The sequence below is a fragment of the Solanum verrucosum genome, unplaced genomic scaffold (genome assembly GCF_900185275.1).
Source record: "Solanum verrucosum unplaced genomic scaffold, falcon-dt-bn FXZP01000261.1, whole genome shotgun sequence".
In the NCBI taxonomy this organism is placed as follows: domain Eukaryota; kingdom Viridiplantae; phylum Streptophyta; class Magnoliopsida; order Solanales; family Solanaceae; genus Solanum; species Solanum verrucosum.
The window spans coordinates 2,978,759-2,995,269 of record NW_026019969.1 but is presented as its reverse complement, the minus strand read 5'-3'; the positions used below and the strand labels follow the sequence as shown (position 1 = coordinate 2,995,269).

The following is a 16,511-nucleotide window of genomic DNA, read 5'->3' as shown; positions in this document are numbered from 1 at the left end:
TCATTGGTTCGTTAGTCATATCTTACATTAAGATGACCTATAAATCATCGGTTTGAATAGTAAAATTAGTCATAGCTAACGTTAGAATGGCCTATAAGTCATGGGTTCGAGCAGTAATAGTTTAGCAACTTCATCAGTTGTTCATTCATGTGGTATAAGCTGCTGTCTCTTGGTTGAGTGCACGAAAGAAGCATCATGTTATGGAGTTGGTGTTGATTTACCTAGACAACAAGCTCTAGCAATAAGAGAATCATCTTCCGCAGCCAGAAAAGGTCAGATCCCAAAAATACAATGTACTTATTTAGAATGTATGCTGTTTATGATTTTACTTATATATGCATTGCTAATGTTAGGTAAGATTTCTGCCCCACAGTAGCTGAAACATCTTTCAATTATTTATTTAGTAGCCTTTATATAATATGCCTTTACGTTAGGATGGTTGATGATTGATTTCTTTATATAATTGAAGTTTACAGGCGTTAAGTTAGGTATCACTGCAGCACTTTAATTTTGACGTTTGTATAAGATGGTTCAGGTTTTATTTTTTAGATAAACTTGAACATTTTGTTATTGCCTATTTACTTGCAGGAAAATGACAACATCCAGTTGATTTGAATTTGAACAAAGTCTCACCTAAACTTCATATGGGACACTGAAAAATACCCCCATAAAGAGTAATGGAGATGTGCAGAGGTGTATTCCTTGCACTTTCTTCGATCTTTGTTGGGATTTCTCTTTTCTTTCTCTGTTGCTTCATCTTCCTCCCATTCTCTCTGTGCTTGCCCTGCTTCGTTCACTTATTTCAGGTAATATCTCCTTCAAATTTCATGTGATTTGCCCTTAATCTATAATTTCCTCCGGCTAGCCTTTCTGCTTGTGTTGAATTCTGGTAATTTATAAGCTTATTCTTGCTACTTCGGATGCAAATTAATTGGTGTAGCTTCCATAGTTTTCTCCTGTTCTCCTACCTTCCTATTTAATAATAGAATTAACATGGATTATGATATTGATCTCTCTGTATATGATCTGTACTAATGCGTTTCTAAATTCTCTAAGAAGATGAAATTGGAATGTTCTTCACCAATAAGGATTAATAACACCCCCAATCTAGGTCACAGTTGATCTGATTCAAACAAATTCTCCAAGCTAGAAAGATGCGCTTTTTCTTTTGCTTGTCATACTGCCAGGCTTCTTTCCAAATTCATTGGGGTCAGGTCAACTATATGAATCCTTAATAGCTATTCAAGCCTGTCTAGGTGGAATGTCTGTTACCAGATTAATCGCATCTTACATTGTTGGGTATGGTCCCAAAGAAAATTTGCTCTCGACTCTTTCTGGGATGGAAAGAGCAGTGCTGAGGATTTGAAGGTGGTCTCTGCAAAATTCATGGAAACACATGCCTGATGCTGGCAGGCATCACATTCTCTCAACATAACCACAATGCTTGTTGCCAGCCATCCCATAATCAGGCGATTCAAATGAGCCACATGCTCTCATTGTTGCCATCCATCCCACAATCAGGCGATTCAAATGAGCCACATGCTCTCAGCTTTATAAAGATTTTGACTGTTGGTTTGTATGAACATATAGCTGCACTTGCATTCTTCCTCCTTGCTTCCGTCTATTGACATTAAATGACATGTGCAAGTAGAGAAATATGACTAAACTTATGCTTTGACTATAACTTGTGATTTTGTTCTGCTGTTGGTACAGTTAAGCTAACTAACTTCCCATCCGCCAATCTCAACACTTCCAAACGTTTACTCAGTTGGAGTCAACTATAACAATACACATTGTCTTTAAAATTTCACACCCCTACTTACTATCAAACTCATTTTTGCTTCATATTTGATTCACGTACATTGTATCAATTTTTAAAAATTTACAATAATAATGTCCATATTTGTTGCCCGGGACTATTCTTACTAGTCGGTAATATAAGTTTGCTTCAAGTAGTTCAACAACTAAATATTAAGTCTGATATATCCCAAAACTAAAATGAAACAACTAAAGGTTTCATGGAGCATGAATTTAGACAAGTGAAATATATAGGTAACAACTTGGAATCTATGAAGTATGTGATGAGGCTAATCAGAATACCAGTCGAATGCAGTAAATATATATGGGACATGATTAATTCGCAACTTCTAGTCACCTTACTTTGTAAAATCCTTGTATGCAGAGAGTATTTAGATATTTATCCCTTCACCTTTTTGTAGTGTAACTTGGAAAATTGCATTGCTATATTAAAGAGAAAAAAAATATGTATTAATTAAACGTTTGATAATTTTAAAAACATGTGACAGTTTGGCCGAGTGGTCTAAGGCGCCAGATTTAGGCTCTGGTCCGAAAGGGCGTGGGTTCAAATCCCACAGCTGTCATTTTTTAATTTTATCCCATCTTTTAAGTGGGATAAATTAGTTAGTTCAGAGGTCATATCTTAGAATAATTTAATCCTTATATCCAATTACTCCTAATGATTTTAAAAAGAAAATGGTTTAGCTAAAAAAACATCTTAAATTGCTCAAAAAATGTTAAAATTTATCACTAATATCTATGCATATAACTTAAATCACCATATTAAACCTCTTCAAATTTCATCGAGTGAACTGAAAATTGTCCAGCTTTAAAAGTCAAAACTTTGGCCACGAGGATAATTTGAACTAATAAAATTACTACTTTTAATAAGTTTTACACGATATGAATTTAGGTTAATTCTACTGGCCTTTGGCAATAAGATTTAGTACCCATTTGATAATTTAAGGAATTGCTTCGTGAAATTTACCCGGCTTATTATTTTCTTATTCTTTTGGGGTTGTTGTTGTTGATGTGATTTGCATCCATGTCTACATTTGTTTAATAATCCTCGAGTTCCCTAAATTTATTTCTTTACTTTAAGTAAAGTGCCTTTTATTGAAATTTTAATCACATGTTGACTACAATAGTTGTTAATGGAATTAGTACATAATAATGCTAATACTATTACTATACTAAATCTTTTTCCTTTGTTTTATAATTTGTTAGCTAATTTCATTTAAATGCTTAAACTATGACTTATTATAATTGAGCATCTGAACACGTGATAATGTGCTCCTATTAGATACTTTCGATTCAAATTTTGAAACAATTTTTACATGTATTCTCAAGTGTCTATTACGTAAATATGTAAATCACTTAAACAATGTTCTCTTCTTTAATTATTTGCATTAGTCTCAGTAAGTTGTAAACCTCAAATCTATTGTAATTGAGGTTGTGTATTTAATTAAATGAATAATATATTTATTGTGGTTAAAATGATTACTTAAAAGACGCTTGAGAATACACACGTAAAAAAATCAAAATTTAAATTGAAAGTATCTAATATGAACACTTATTTTGTGTTTAGATGCTTAATTGAAATATATCGTAATTTGAATATCTAAATAAAATTTATTAACAAATTTAAGAAGGGCGGTATATATTAAGCTTTTTCGTTTTGTTAATGTTATAAACTTATAATGCTGTATAGTATTCTAATTCTAATTCACCTAATATTCCCTCTTTGCACACCAATAAAGATCCGTGTCTAATCAATTATTTAATTATTGCACTGCAATCACTAAATTGCCACTTTTTGTATAAGAATGGGAATTATTATTTGATCTACTTTCTTCACAAAAGCATTTCTTCTTTTTATTTATCTAATTTTATTTGGAAATAAGTGTAGATTACTCAATATTATTGTATATGCAAAGAGTAAGAAAGATGAATTACTTTAACATCATATATATATATATATATATATTCTACTATAATATAAAAGGCAGTTAAACCTGCTCAAGCAAACAGCAGGTCAACATGCCTGCTTGCTGCTTGAGGGTGTTTTTGTAATTTTCATATTTTTAGCATTTTTCATTGGCTTGACTTGTACATCTATCAAAATTAATTTGCTATTTTTAATTATAAAGACAATTTTATCCTTTGTAGGTCAAGTCTATTTTTGTGATGAATCACTTTGGTGTCCGCATACATGATTGCCAACAAGTGTTGCTTGCATGGATTTTCTTCTCTAAATCAAATAAAAGTTAATTGAATAAAGATTTTTAACTTTAGTATTAGTTGAAAAATTTCGCTTAATTGTTTTAGTAAATTTAAATAACAATTGCATTATATCATTTTGATGTCATTTTATTTGTCTTATTTGTTTAAAAAACATTGATCATATACTTAAAATTATATTTAAATTATCATAAAATACAATAATTAATAACTTAATATATCCGTGTGTGTATTTAAATATATTATGTAAAAAGTACTATTTATCACAATAACTAATAATTTATAACATTTACAAAAAATATATAAAAAATTGGTCGATTCTCAAAATTCTATCATTGTTACATAAATTGCGACATAGGACTAACCTATATCATTTTATAATAACGTAAAAAATAATATAATTACAATAAATATAATTTAAAGTATTTAATTATATTAAAAAATTATTTACCCTTTTAAATTACATACGTGTCATATAAATTGAGATGAAAAGAATAATATGTATTGGGCCCGTGCTAGCACGGGCTCTTAATATCTAGTATATATATATAATGAATTAGTAAGCTTATTAGAATATATTTACTCCATCCTCTTATAAGTGAAAATAAATAATTAGTATAACTTACGAAGGCCAAAATATATAGTTTTATTTGTATTTTACCCAAATTATTCTCAAAATTCACATACTTTAAAATCAAGTAAAAAAACATATTATCAATAGACGTAATTAATAATTTCATAAAAAATTATAAGAATAATCATAGAATAATGGTTTAACTTTCTAAATATTATACTCCCTTAATTTTGTTTTAACTCAAAGATTATTATCTTAGGAATTTAAGACTCAAATTGACAATTGTCTTCAATTATATTATTAACATTAAAGAAGTGTGCACTATATTTAAAAGAAAAAAAAGTTTCTTTTTATTAAATAGAAACAGTTTAATAAACTGTATTATTATTTTTCTTAGCATAAAAAAAAGTTAAATTTAACGTTAAAATGGGACGCAACGAATATTGTTGTCAACCACCTCAACTTTCATGAGGGTGAACATAAGTTGTTAAATTAATTGAGATGCGTCCACCCTCAATCACAAATATCAAAATTGAGCCCCCAAAAGAATGGAAAAAAATTCTATTTTTCGGCGGAAATAAATATACATATTAACAAAAAGTGATAAATTTTTATTGGTATTAATTAATTGTCATTGAATTAAATGTAGTTATAGACTTTAGGGACATTTACAAAAAATGTTACTCTCTTCATTTTAAATTAATTGAATTGTTGAGGTGTTTCACACCCTTTAAGAAAAAAAAAAATTTAAGACATAAATTAGGTATAACTTTTCATTTTTACCCTTACTAATTATTGTCAAATTTATGATTAAAATAACTAAACATTAATTAATAACTAATTCCAATACTAACTAATGAAGGGTAAAATTGAAAGAACATTTTAAAAATAGTCTTGAAAATTGAACTATTAAGTTAATTTGAAAAATGAAAAATGTTTCAACAATTCAATTAATATGAAATGGAGGGGAGTAATTGCCATTAAAACATAATTTTAGCGACATTTAACACTCTTTTAAATGTGCCAAATAAATGACACACCTTTTTTTCTATGTATCTATATAATAGAATGAATCTGATAGCAAAGATACATATATCTAATACTCCCTTTTATACATGTTTTTGATTAAAAAAAAGTGATATATCTAAATTGAAATTTGATATGAAATTATTAATTAGTAAGATAATGTGCAAGATACTTTACCCCAAAAGATGGAATTGGGAAGGAAAATGACAGTTGAACCCCTCATCTGCTTCTAAAATTTGTAATAGCTTCACATTACCAAATCAGCAAAATAGAGAAGAGGAGAGGGATGAACCAAAACAACTTCTCCCATTCAAATGTAGCTCAAAGCTTTAAAGTCCCTCTAATCCCCTCACTTGCTTTATACCTTGTGTTTGCCCTTTTCTTGTTTGGCCTTGCTGTTTCTCTTTTCATTCTTGTTGTTGTTCATAACCCTCTCTTCTTCCTTTCTTACCTATTCCTTTTTGCTCTTATTGCTGCTTTTCTACTCTGGAACTCTATCTCTTTCCGCAATAACACAACTATTCTCCATTATCTTCGTTCTTTACCTGATGCTGACCTCACCGTCGCCCGCCATGGCCACCTTGTCAAGATTACTGGGGTAACCGTTAAAGCTTCAATCTGGTATTTTCTGTAATATTTGTGTTTTTTAGTTGAAGGGTGTTGTTCTTTTTTGTGAAACTATGACTAATGGTAAGAATACTGGTCCTAATGTCTATTGGGAAGCTCAGCTGATTGCTAAATTAGGAATTCTTGAGTTATTTTGGGGAAGTCATTCTTCGATTTTTGTGATTTCTCTTGTCTCCATTGATAATGTCAAAGTAATTTCTACTCTGTATAATGCAAGAAAAGATTGATTTTTTTAATCCATGTGCATTTCCTTCCTAGTGATGGATAATTTCATATGAAGAGTTGGATACTGAAAATATGTAAAGAGAACAAATTTGTGTGCATTTGAAATTATTGACTTCTATTGTTAGGGTGACATTTTGTGATTAACTAGACTTGTATCCTATTGGTAGGTAAAATTGACAACAGGAAGCTTTACTATGTCCATTATTGCATAGATGTACCAAAGAATATGACTATTGTTTATTCAGTCTATATATTTATGAGCTTGCTGTCCCTATCTAATAAAAAACATATTTATGATTTAGCTTGGTGTTCAGAACAATACCTTTCCCTTCCCTTTTTTGACATCAGTGGATGCCTTGTTTCTCTTTGATGATTTCAGCTTGTCTCTTGTGGGAATGTGTCTTTGGAGTCTTCTTATGAGAAGGTTGGACGATGTGTTTATACATCCACCTTGTTGTTTGAATGTGGAAAACTCGGCTTGAAGCCTGCAGATGTAAAAGAATCATGCTTCGGATGGAGACTTGCTTATTCTGAGGTATGGAACATTACATTTTGTAACAATTCCGATGAACAAGATCTAAGATATTTATTTCTCGGCTTTAACGTTGCTTCTTGGCATATCATCTTTCCTTTCAATCTAGTGTTTTGACTTTAAAGAAAAGATAGTTTCATCTCTTTACTCCATTATTTTTCCTCACTAAAGAACCATCCCTGTCAATACCTCATTCTTAACTTGTTTATGTCCAGTCCTAGGTCACTTGCCACCAGTTATATGATTATTAACATAGAAAAGATAGTGTGACATTATTATAATTAGGGCGCTTAATTATATGTACTAATCTCATAGTATAAGACCCGAGTAGCCTGTTTCACTTTGCAAGTTTCTTCACATGGCATCATGAAATATACTAGAATCTATGCCAGGATATACTCAGAGCAGAAAAATGGAGCTTAAACCTTGTCAAGAAGGGGTGAAGAGTAGGAGGAAGATTGAAGGAGACTGAATGGTCACATTATCTTTTTCACCAAACGCGAATTGAAGAAATTTAATCAACCTTCTTACCTCCATTGTATATCTAACTCCTAGTTTTTATTTGAATGGTGCTATTATGAAAATCAAAGGTGTCTACCCTTGGCCAAAATTGTCCCTTTTGTATGAACATTATATACTGTAGTTACTAGAACTATAGATAACAGGTTGACATTATATACTTGAGTTCACTGCAGAGTTAGTTAACAGGTTGAGTTTCTTTTGGCAGAGGCTCTCAACTGACTTCTACATAACTGACAAGAACTCTGGTATTAGAGCTTTTGTCAAGGCTGGACCGGACTCCAGAGTTATCCCACTGATAAAAGAGAGCAGACTGGTTACAACAGCAAAAAATTGTAAGGTTTTGGCTTCTCATTTGAGAAAATGGTTAAGGGACAGGAATCTTTCATCTGAAGCTCGTTTACTACGTCTAGAGGAAGGGTAACATATGCTTTTGCTTGATCTTTGGTCCATTCTTTCGGCAGATATGTATTTGGAAACTAATAACTAGAAATTCTTTGTACCTTTGGCAGATACATCAAGGAAGGTAGCTCGATAACTGTATTTGGTATTTTGCAAAGGAGCAATGATGTAATGGTGGTTACTCCGCCACAGGAGCTTATTTCTACTGGCTGTCTATGGAAAAAGTTACTTCTCCCTGTTGATGTTGATGGACTGATCCTTGCAATCCCATAGTGCGCAAATTTTGGAACCAACTCTAACTTAGAAATGCAACAGAGATAAAGGTGACAAACCCTTGCAAGGAAACTAACTGTGCATCCCATTTGGATTGTTTCCATTCGCATGTACAGCAACTTGCCTAAAGGAAGGCAGGCTTATTTTTGGCTCAGAATTTCAGTAGTTAGTGCTGTTGTTATTTTCAGATACGTATGAATTATCTTGTTTAAACTAGACTTGGTTAACATTGCAAAAGTTTCCTCTTTGTTTCTTGCAGTCGTCAAACTGGTATAAGCTACACCCCTAAACTAACGTCCAAAAAGTTATGTATATTTTCAAGTCAAATGGCACGATCAAAGAGAAAATTCTGTGGCCATTTTGCATTTTCAAGAAAAGGAAAGCCCGGCTTGGTCTGACCCTTCACCTAGCCCTCTTTATCTTGGGTTTGGCTTGGTCCTTTCAACTAGGCCTAAGGCTGTGTTCTAGTTTTAAAGCTACACTCGAAAGTTGGTGAGCAACTTGAACATACAAATCGGTCATTCAGGATTAAAATTTTACATTTGTTTTTGTCTTATCAAAGTAAACTACGAAGAATTTATGATTCCATTCCACTGTTGACATCATACTAAATTTCACAAATCACGAGTACCGAGTATTGTACTCTGCCAATGAAGCGGAAATATCAAGAAAAAATACAGCATTGACAACAGTTCACAAATGGATATGATGATAAATCACTCTAGTGTAGGCTTGTTCATCTATATAGTCAAAGATCGGGGGCACAGTGATATCTTTAACAACAAACTTTTAGTTCAACAAAAAATGCTAGTCTATCCATTACAGCAAGTTGAAGCAGGACAGAAAATTGTAAGACTGCAGACTGGCAGTATAACTGCAATGCACACTGCTAAACAAGGTATCACGCCTACTTGATCTTCTTCTTTGGCCTCAGCTGCAAAGGAAGAAACATTCGTGAGTTGCGTAACCAAAATTTGAAGGGAATCAAGTCAGGAATAAACAATCAAATTGCTCACTAACCTGGTTGCTGTGCCCACATTTTTTCTTCCTGCAGTTAACAGCACGAGGATGTAGGCGAGCATAACACCTAGAACAAATAGACAGGTATCAGGATTAAGCAGTCAAAACCAAGGTTTTAGAGTAAGCCACATCAGTAAAAGCTCTACAATAAATAATCCAACTCAGAGAATGCAGAAATGTCATTTAAGCCTCAAATTCTAAGTTGCTCAGACTCTTCACTTTCGGTGCCGCACTTGTGACGACGCGACGTGGGTGAGGGATCCGTGTCCAATTCGGACAATCAAATTTGGGTACTTTTGACAAAAATAGATGGGGAAAGTCCGGACAGTTTTAATGATTTCTATAATCAATACAAAAGCTAAGGTGAAAGTAAAGAAAATGAAATACATTATATATAGAAATTTCTATGTCACTCTACTTTTCTTTAATCTCATACGAAGATTCTCCACCACATAATATCTCATAATTTAGGTTTTACAACTCTAACTTTAGATAATTTAATTATTTTTAGGCGAATTCCCACACCCGTATCCATAATGGATCCATATCCCCAAATCTTAAAAATTAGGTCGGGAAGGATCCAACCTCTGGATCCGCACCCGCAACTGAGTCTGAGCAACTTAGCTCACAAGTATGCAGGTCACACAGGGTTCTACCATAACATTCTAACAGTAGCCAAAAAAAATGCACAATACCAATACAACTTTGTTTTGGAACGCACTTATAATTAGAAATAGTTTCTAGGTGAATATTGAGAAGACTTCTGCTCAAAAGAGGCTAACTGTCCACACACCATCTTAAACAGCTAGTTGATTGAAGGAAGTACAAAACAGATGATGCAGGTCAAGGGATGCCATAATTATTAATCCTTCAAATGTATTATACTCTAAACAAATCAACGCAAGAGTCAAAAGCATAAACTTCTATGTTCTGAATATAGACAAATACACCAGCATTACGCTTTGCAACACCAGTCACATAATAGGCAAACATAGTAAGGCAATACAGCACTCAAATCCCACAGAGACTAATAATCAAAACTCAAACGGATCCCGGATGAATAATCACTGCAAGGTTAGTTAGTTAACTTATGAGTTGAAAGTTAAACAGGATAATCAACTCCAAATGGGGATTAAAATAATTATGTTTGAATATGAATTGAAATTAAAATCTAGACACAAATTAGCATTTCAATATTTCCAAAGACTAAGGCAACCTAATAAAGTTAAGACCAAGACCATAGATGGCCACTATTACTAGTATAGCTGCACGCACGGTAGTAGAAACCAAAATTATTTTATACAAAACAAAAGCAATCGCATAAATAGAAAGGAAAATAAAAAACTTACTTGCGGCAAATCATCTTCTCTTGGTTGTACTTCCTAGCCAAAGCCATCAGAGAAGGCTCAATAATCCCTCCACGAAGCCTCAAAACCAAATGCAAAGTTGACTCTACAAAAATTGCCCAGAGAAACCATCACAAAACCGATACAACTATACAATTCCAAGTCCATATACAGTTATCTATACTTACCTTTCTGAATGTTGTAATCAGCTAGAGTACGTCCATCTTCGAGCTGCTTTCCGGCGAAGATCAATCGCTGCTGGTCCGGTGGAATACCTTCCTTGTCTTGAATCTTAGCTTTGACATTGTCAATAGTGTCGCTCGATTCAACTTCGAGCGTGATCGTCTTCCCCGTAAGAGTTTTCACGAAGATCTGCATTTTGGCGGCGCTCTATCTCTTACCCCTTTCTCTTCTCTGATAGAAAAAAACCTGTGTTGCTTTCCCTTTCAATATGTATATTAGGGTTTCGCATATGAAGCCCAATTGATCTGTTGAGCCCAACTATGAGCCCAACTACTACGACAATGGCCCAATCCTAACTAACTACTACTACATTGGCCCAATCTTACTTGTTTACGCATTAGTTTTGCACTTCCTTGATCCAAAGTGTTTTTTTAGCTAACGTTTTGCCACACATTTTTTTTTAAAAAATGGCAAATTATTTTGGAAAAACTACAGAATATGAAATATACCTATATATTAAAAAAAAATAGCTATATTTTATTTTTTCCATAATATATGGATATAGCTATACAATAAATAGCAAAGTTAATTATACACAAATAAATATTTTTTTATATACATTAAATATAAATAAATACAAAATAGAAAAGTTATTATTGAATGCCTAATTAATTATTGCAGCACGTTTTACGTGATCTTTTCCCAATGTTTACCATCATCAACTTTTTCTCTTTCATGCCTAATTAATATGGCTTAAAGTATTTTAATTAATGAATAAGTGAATTTCTTTCTGGGAAATTAAGAATCGTTGATAGGCTTCATTTTTGTATGCATATTCTTTGTATCTTATTTAACTATATTTATCTATATTAGTATTTAACTATATTTTTGTATGCATATGTGTGGTATGTTATTTAACTGTATTTACGTATATTAGTATTTAACTATATTTTTGTATGCATATTCGTTGTATCTTATTTAACTATATTTATGTATATTAGTATTTAACTATATTTTTGTATGCATATTCGTTGTATCTAATTTAACTATATTTACGTATATTAGTATTGCTAAATACTAATTGCTCACACTATTTCGTCTTCTTTAGCCATTTTTATCAAGGAATATCGGTAACATAACTTTGTTCGGGATGAATATATAATAGGATTTATTGTGGCTCCGAAAATATCACATTGGTTATAACATGTTCATGTTTAAAGTTAAATCCAATCAAAAATAGTTGTATACAAATAAAATCACTTTTATTCAATAATTGTATATTTACTCAAAAGGTATATCCTAAATATATGGGTATGTATTCCTGTGTATTTTTAGTTAAATGTATTTTAGTTTTTACCTTCATTGATTTTTTAGTTAACGTTTTTTCTAAGTTTTATTCAGTCATTATTATGACATATCAATACCACATCTTTTGAGACAACAAGATAATGGAGTATTTAAACTGATAAGACTATGATCGGGTATGCCTTTAAATAAGTAATTATTAGTTCTAATGTTAATAATGGAAAGTTGCTCATTGTATGGACATAAATAAGGATAGTGGGTTATATTTAGAGTCAATTCCTTATTTAGTTAATTGTACTTAAAGATGTATTAGTATGTAAATAGAAAAATAAAAAATGTATACAAAAATACAGCCAAAAAAAGATATAAAATGTAGCATTTATTGTAAATAACATACTTATAGCTATTGAACTTCAATAACACTATAAATATAGTCAATTTGGTAAGTTGCTCAATTATTTTTGAGTCAAGTTTCATCATGCGTTTGACTATAGATTTTGAGAGAAATATTTGAATTTTAAAAATATATAATCTAAATTCATAATTTCTAAAAATTATTTATAATACCCATAAATTTGTATTATCATTTTATAATATAATGAATATATTCCGCAAAAAGTCATGACAATGACCAAAATTAATATGAATCTGAAAAAATATTGAAAAGAATTCTACATTCTATTTTTTTGTAATAATATTTTATTCGATGCATGCAAAGTTAAAAAGAAAAAAGAAACAAGAAACTTTTAACGCATAAGCTAGGTCCCTACCATATCAAAAAAGTACACTCGTATCTAGTGGTCATCAACGTACACGTCTTGGCAATTTTCTTAAAAGTATGGCATTAATAAATTAAGTTGTGGAACTGTGGATTTGCCAATAATGCACCTCGATGATGTTAAGAATTTCCACGTCGAAAAAGGATGGAAATTTGATCTTTCAAAAAGGCTCTGAGCCTGCTATGAAGCTAGGCTACGAGATTGATTCTCTAATGATAGAAAGAGAGAGGATAGAGGATCACGCTTACAAGCAGCCTTCTTATATAGACTTGGACAATTCACTTTTCATTTTGTGAGATTGAATTAGATACAAGATTCATCTTTATATGGTATCAGAGTCAAATCTTTCTCAATTTTTTTATTCACCAATATTGGACCCCCATATTATAATGTTTACACTCTAGTTAACGAGGTCTGAAAGTGCTGAGAAAGAAAATGTGTTTACCATAAAGATAACGAGACCTAGGCATGCTCGAAAAATATGTTTACCATAAAGAGGAAATAATACTCATTTTTTAATTAAATCATAGGAAATAATCAAAAGTGTATGAGGGGTACTTCTTGTCTAATAAATAGGCAGGCAAAATAGCAACAGTATGATCATGAGGACTACGAAATACCAACATCTATTTTTATAGAAAGCAGAGAAAGGACTAAGATCGATGTTACTTATGATAGCTAATTTTTTTTGCTAGAAATGGTTGGTCGATGATAACTAATGTTACGTCAAGCAATATAATACTAGACTTTATTTTGGACATGGCTTAGAAGGCATATGTTCAGTCCCTCTTTGTCTAAGACGACAAAAACAACATTCAAATGCAGCAGCGTGTGCATATGTACTGACACAAAAACATTATATATATATATGTGTGTGTCAAGATACATTCAACTTTCCTTATTTAGCAGTTGCCCAAGTTCATGAGAAGAAAAAAAACTATACTCTAAAATAAGGTAGAGTAATTCTGTCGATACACGATATCAAGCCCCATGCATCTTATTCCCAACCTAACGAAGTAACACTGAATATGGGCTTCATCACTCAATTCCTATTTTTGTCCTTTCTATTTCATTAATTTCAATCACACTAACATGGGTAACTCTGTGATGAGATGGTTCGGGATTTTTTTATCCTTAATCAAAGGTGTCAAATTATCTAACTCCTGAAAATGAAGAAAATTATGTTGGGAGATAACCTTTAGAACTGAGTCATGTAATATACGAATCCAAAATTTAATTAAATTTCAATATACATGTTTGAAATCAAAATAAAATAAATAAAATTGCAATCACGTAATTAATTAAGAAAGGTCATTTTCTGTTACTTTTTGTATTTCACGATCATGGGTGTTCAAAATCAGAATGACCTACTATTTACTGCTACTTATAGTGCTTATGACTTGGTATGTATCAATCATTGTTTTGACCACTTCACTGATAATTAATACTCCATTACTTTATTATTATGATTAGTCATTAGTTGTTCATGTCCATGCATGGTTAAAATTTATCAACCTTTATTTTATAAAGGAAGAAAAGATTTTTCCACCTTTGTTGCTGCGCTGTCTGAATTTAAATCCACTGCGTGTCACTATTGAACCCATTTGAAGGAATTAAAAGTTGAATTTCATGTAATGTACGTGGAAGAATTAGTGTCTATTAACTAGGGTGGATAAGTTGGTTTGGTTCGATTTATTAACGGTTCGGTTATCGGTTAACGGTTTTTAAACATGTTAAATCAATTAGATACTTTTATCAATCTTTTGTTTATCGGTTTTTGACCCTTAATAGTTCGATTTAATCAATAAGAAAATGTTCATAGAACAAAAAATTTCTCCAATAATTTGACGTGACTAAATAATAATGTAATTTTACATGATGCTCATAGAATAGAAATAATAGTAACTACCATGAAAAAAACTAATAGGAAAGTTTGTTTCTTGTGAACTATCTAAGTCACTGTGAAGTGAGAATTGAAGGTTAAAGGGCAAAATCAGCAACCAATAAGGTCAAATTTAATGAATTATCGATGATAACAAGTAAGTTCTTTTTGAAATTGATTTTTTTTTTGTTATGTTTTGTTATATTATATGTTTCAACAATAACATTTCGTTGTACTTAAATCAGCAGATTCTGAAATTTTCCTTCGCCAAATTCCGCTTACGCTGGGATATAGATCAGGATGACAAAGATTTATAGGTTCACTTTGAAAATTGGAAGTGTCATATTTTCTATGTTACGTAATTTTATGTTGTTAGGGAACATGTATACTATAATATTGATATGGAGCGGGTATTAAAAAGTAGTAAATAACTTATTATTAATATTGTATTGTGATAAATTATTCTTTTGAAAGCGATTTTGATTTATTATAGCCGGTCGCTTCCCAAATGAGCTATTATAAGAAGTCAAATGGTTGCTGTTACAAGATTCAAATTGCATGTTACAAGAGAATGTATTCTTCAACGAATATGGACACATTTTATTATCATTGTATTTAGACACTTTTCCGATAAGCTTAAAATATTATTAGCTTTGCGAAATTTGAATTTGCCATATCTCACGTGCAAGGAGGAAAAATCGATCCTTTTTAACCTCGCTTGTCCATTTCTCAATAGTTATATATTTAATAAAATATACTATATTTTTCCCCTAATCAATAATAGATTCTTTTATCTTTCACATAAAATAAAAGGTAAAAGTGGGAAAAGAACTCACAAGATAAAAGGATAGGAAAAAAGATCCACACAAAAAATTGAATATTCTTTACATCACGATAATGGTTTAATGCCAACAAATGAATGACATTTAATATATAGTGAAAACTGTCATTTCTAGAATACTTCAACGTCATTGTCAACAAAAGAAAAATAATTAAGCTCAGCATTTTTGTATTTTTCTCTTTCTCTTTTCTTTCTGCTGTTTGTATAAAAAACAAGATAAGTATATATATATGTATAAAGGTGGATAAAGAATAGTATAAAGATGATGCACCTAAAAACGAAAAAAAAAGAAGAAGAAGATAATGCACCGAAAATACATTGTGTCTTTTGATCAATACATATTAGTGATAAAAAATAAGTAAATAATATTAATATAAGTCCGCAGCCAAAAGGGCAAAAAAAATTGCCAAAAATTCCAAAAGGGCACATCATATTTTTTTAAAACCAAAACGGCAAAATCGCTCCTGCCGGAGCAATTTTCCTCTGACACATATTAACGCCGTGTACTCCGTTAAAATAAAATCGCTGCCAGGGCAGCGATTTTTGTCCAATTTTTTTTTTCACTAAAATCACTGGCACAACAACGATTTTTTAACTCTAATTATTTTTCCTCCAACTAATATTGCTGCTATGGCAGCGTTTTCATAGGAAAAAAAATTGGCAGTTTTTTTGTAAAAACTTTTTTTTGGAAAATCGCTGCCCTGGCAGCGTTTTCCTTAAAAAAAAATTTTCGAAAATCTTTTCTTAATTTTTTTTTTAAAGTTTTATGAAAGAACAATATTTTTAAAAAAAATTGCTGACAGGGAGCCTGATTCCATCCAAAAAATTGGATTCGACGTAGAAATCATCAAAATGAGGCACGAACTTTAATCGGTGTCGAATTAGGCTACCTTTTCAGCGATTTTTGTTAAAAAAAATTAAAATTGAAGAGAAACGAAT

At 31.4% G+C, this 16,511-nt stretch overlaps 4 protein-coding genes and 1 non-coding gene across 5 annotated transcripts in view; 3 read left to right on the top strand and 2 right to left on the bottom strand.

Moving 5' to 3' along the window:
- LOC125815306 (NAD(P)H:quinone oxidoreductase-like) overlaps positions 1-16,323 on the bottom strand; it is a 166,483-nt gene extending 150,160 nt beyond the window's left edge. The window contains exon 1 of the mRNA XM_049494749.1: positions 16,316-16,323. The gene's annotated coding sequence lies outside the window, so the exon portion shown is untranslated. The remainder of the gene's footprint in view (positions 1-16,315) is intronic.
- Positions 1-16,511, top strand: part of LOC125815297 (protein LEAD-SENSITIVE 1-like) — a 162,696-nt gene that overhangs the window by 3,223 nt on the left and 142,962 nt on the right. The gene's annotated exons all lie outside the window — the stretch shown is intronic.
- TRNAL-UAG (transfer RNA leucine (anticodon UAG)) lies at positions 2,302-2,381 on the top strand. The gene has a single exon. It is a non-coding gene; the product is annotated as a tRNA-Leu (tRNA).
- On the top strand, positions 5,874-8,456 carry LOC125815295 (uncharacterized membrane protein At1g16860-like). Its single transcript, XM_049494737.1, has 4 exons — positions 5,874-6,236; positions 6,870-7,025; positions 7,750-7,961; positions 8,054-8,456. Exons 1-4 carry the CDS (start codon positions 5,925-5,927, stop codon positions 8,214-8,216), a joined length of 843 nt encoding a protein of 280 aa, XP_049350694.1. The 5' UTR covers positions 5,874-5,924; the 3' UTR covers positions 8,217-8,456.
- Positions 8,952-10,999, bottom strand: LOC125815315 (ubiquitin-60S ribosomal protein L40). The gene is made up of 4 exons (XM_049494759.1): positions 10,771-10,999; positions 10,586-10,688; positions 9,237-9,303; positions 8,952-9,150 (listed from the first exon to the last, which is right to left on the bottom strand). Exons 1-4 carry the CDS (start codon positions 10,958-10,960, stop codon positions 9,124-9,126), a joined length of 387 nt encoding a protein of 128 aa, XP_049350716.1. The 5' UTR covers positions 10,961-10,999; the 3' UTR covers positions 8,952-9,123.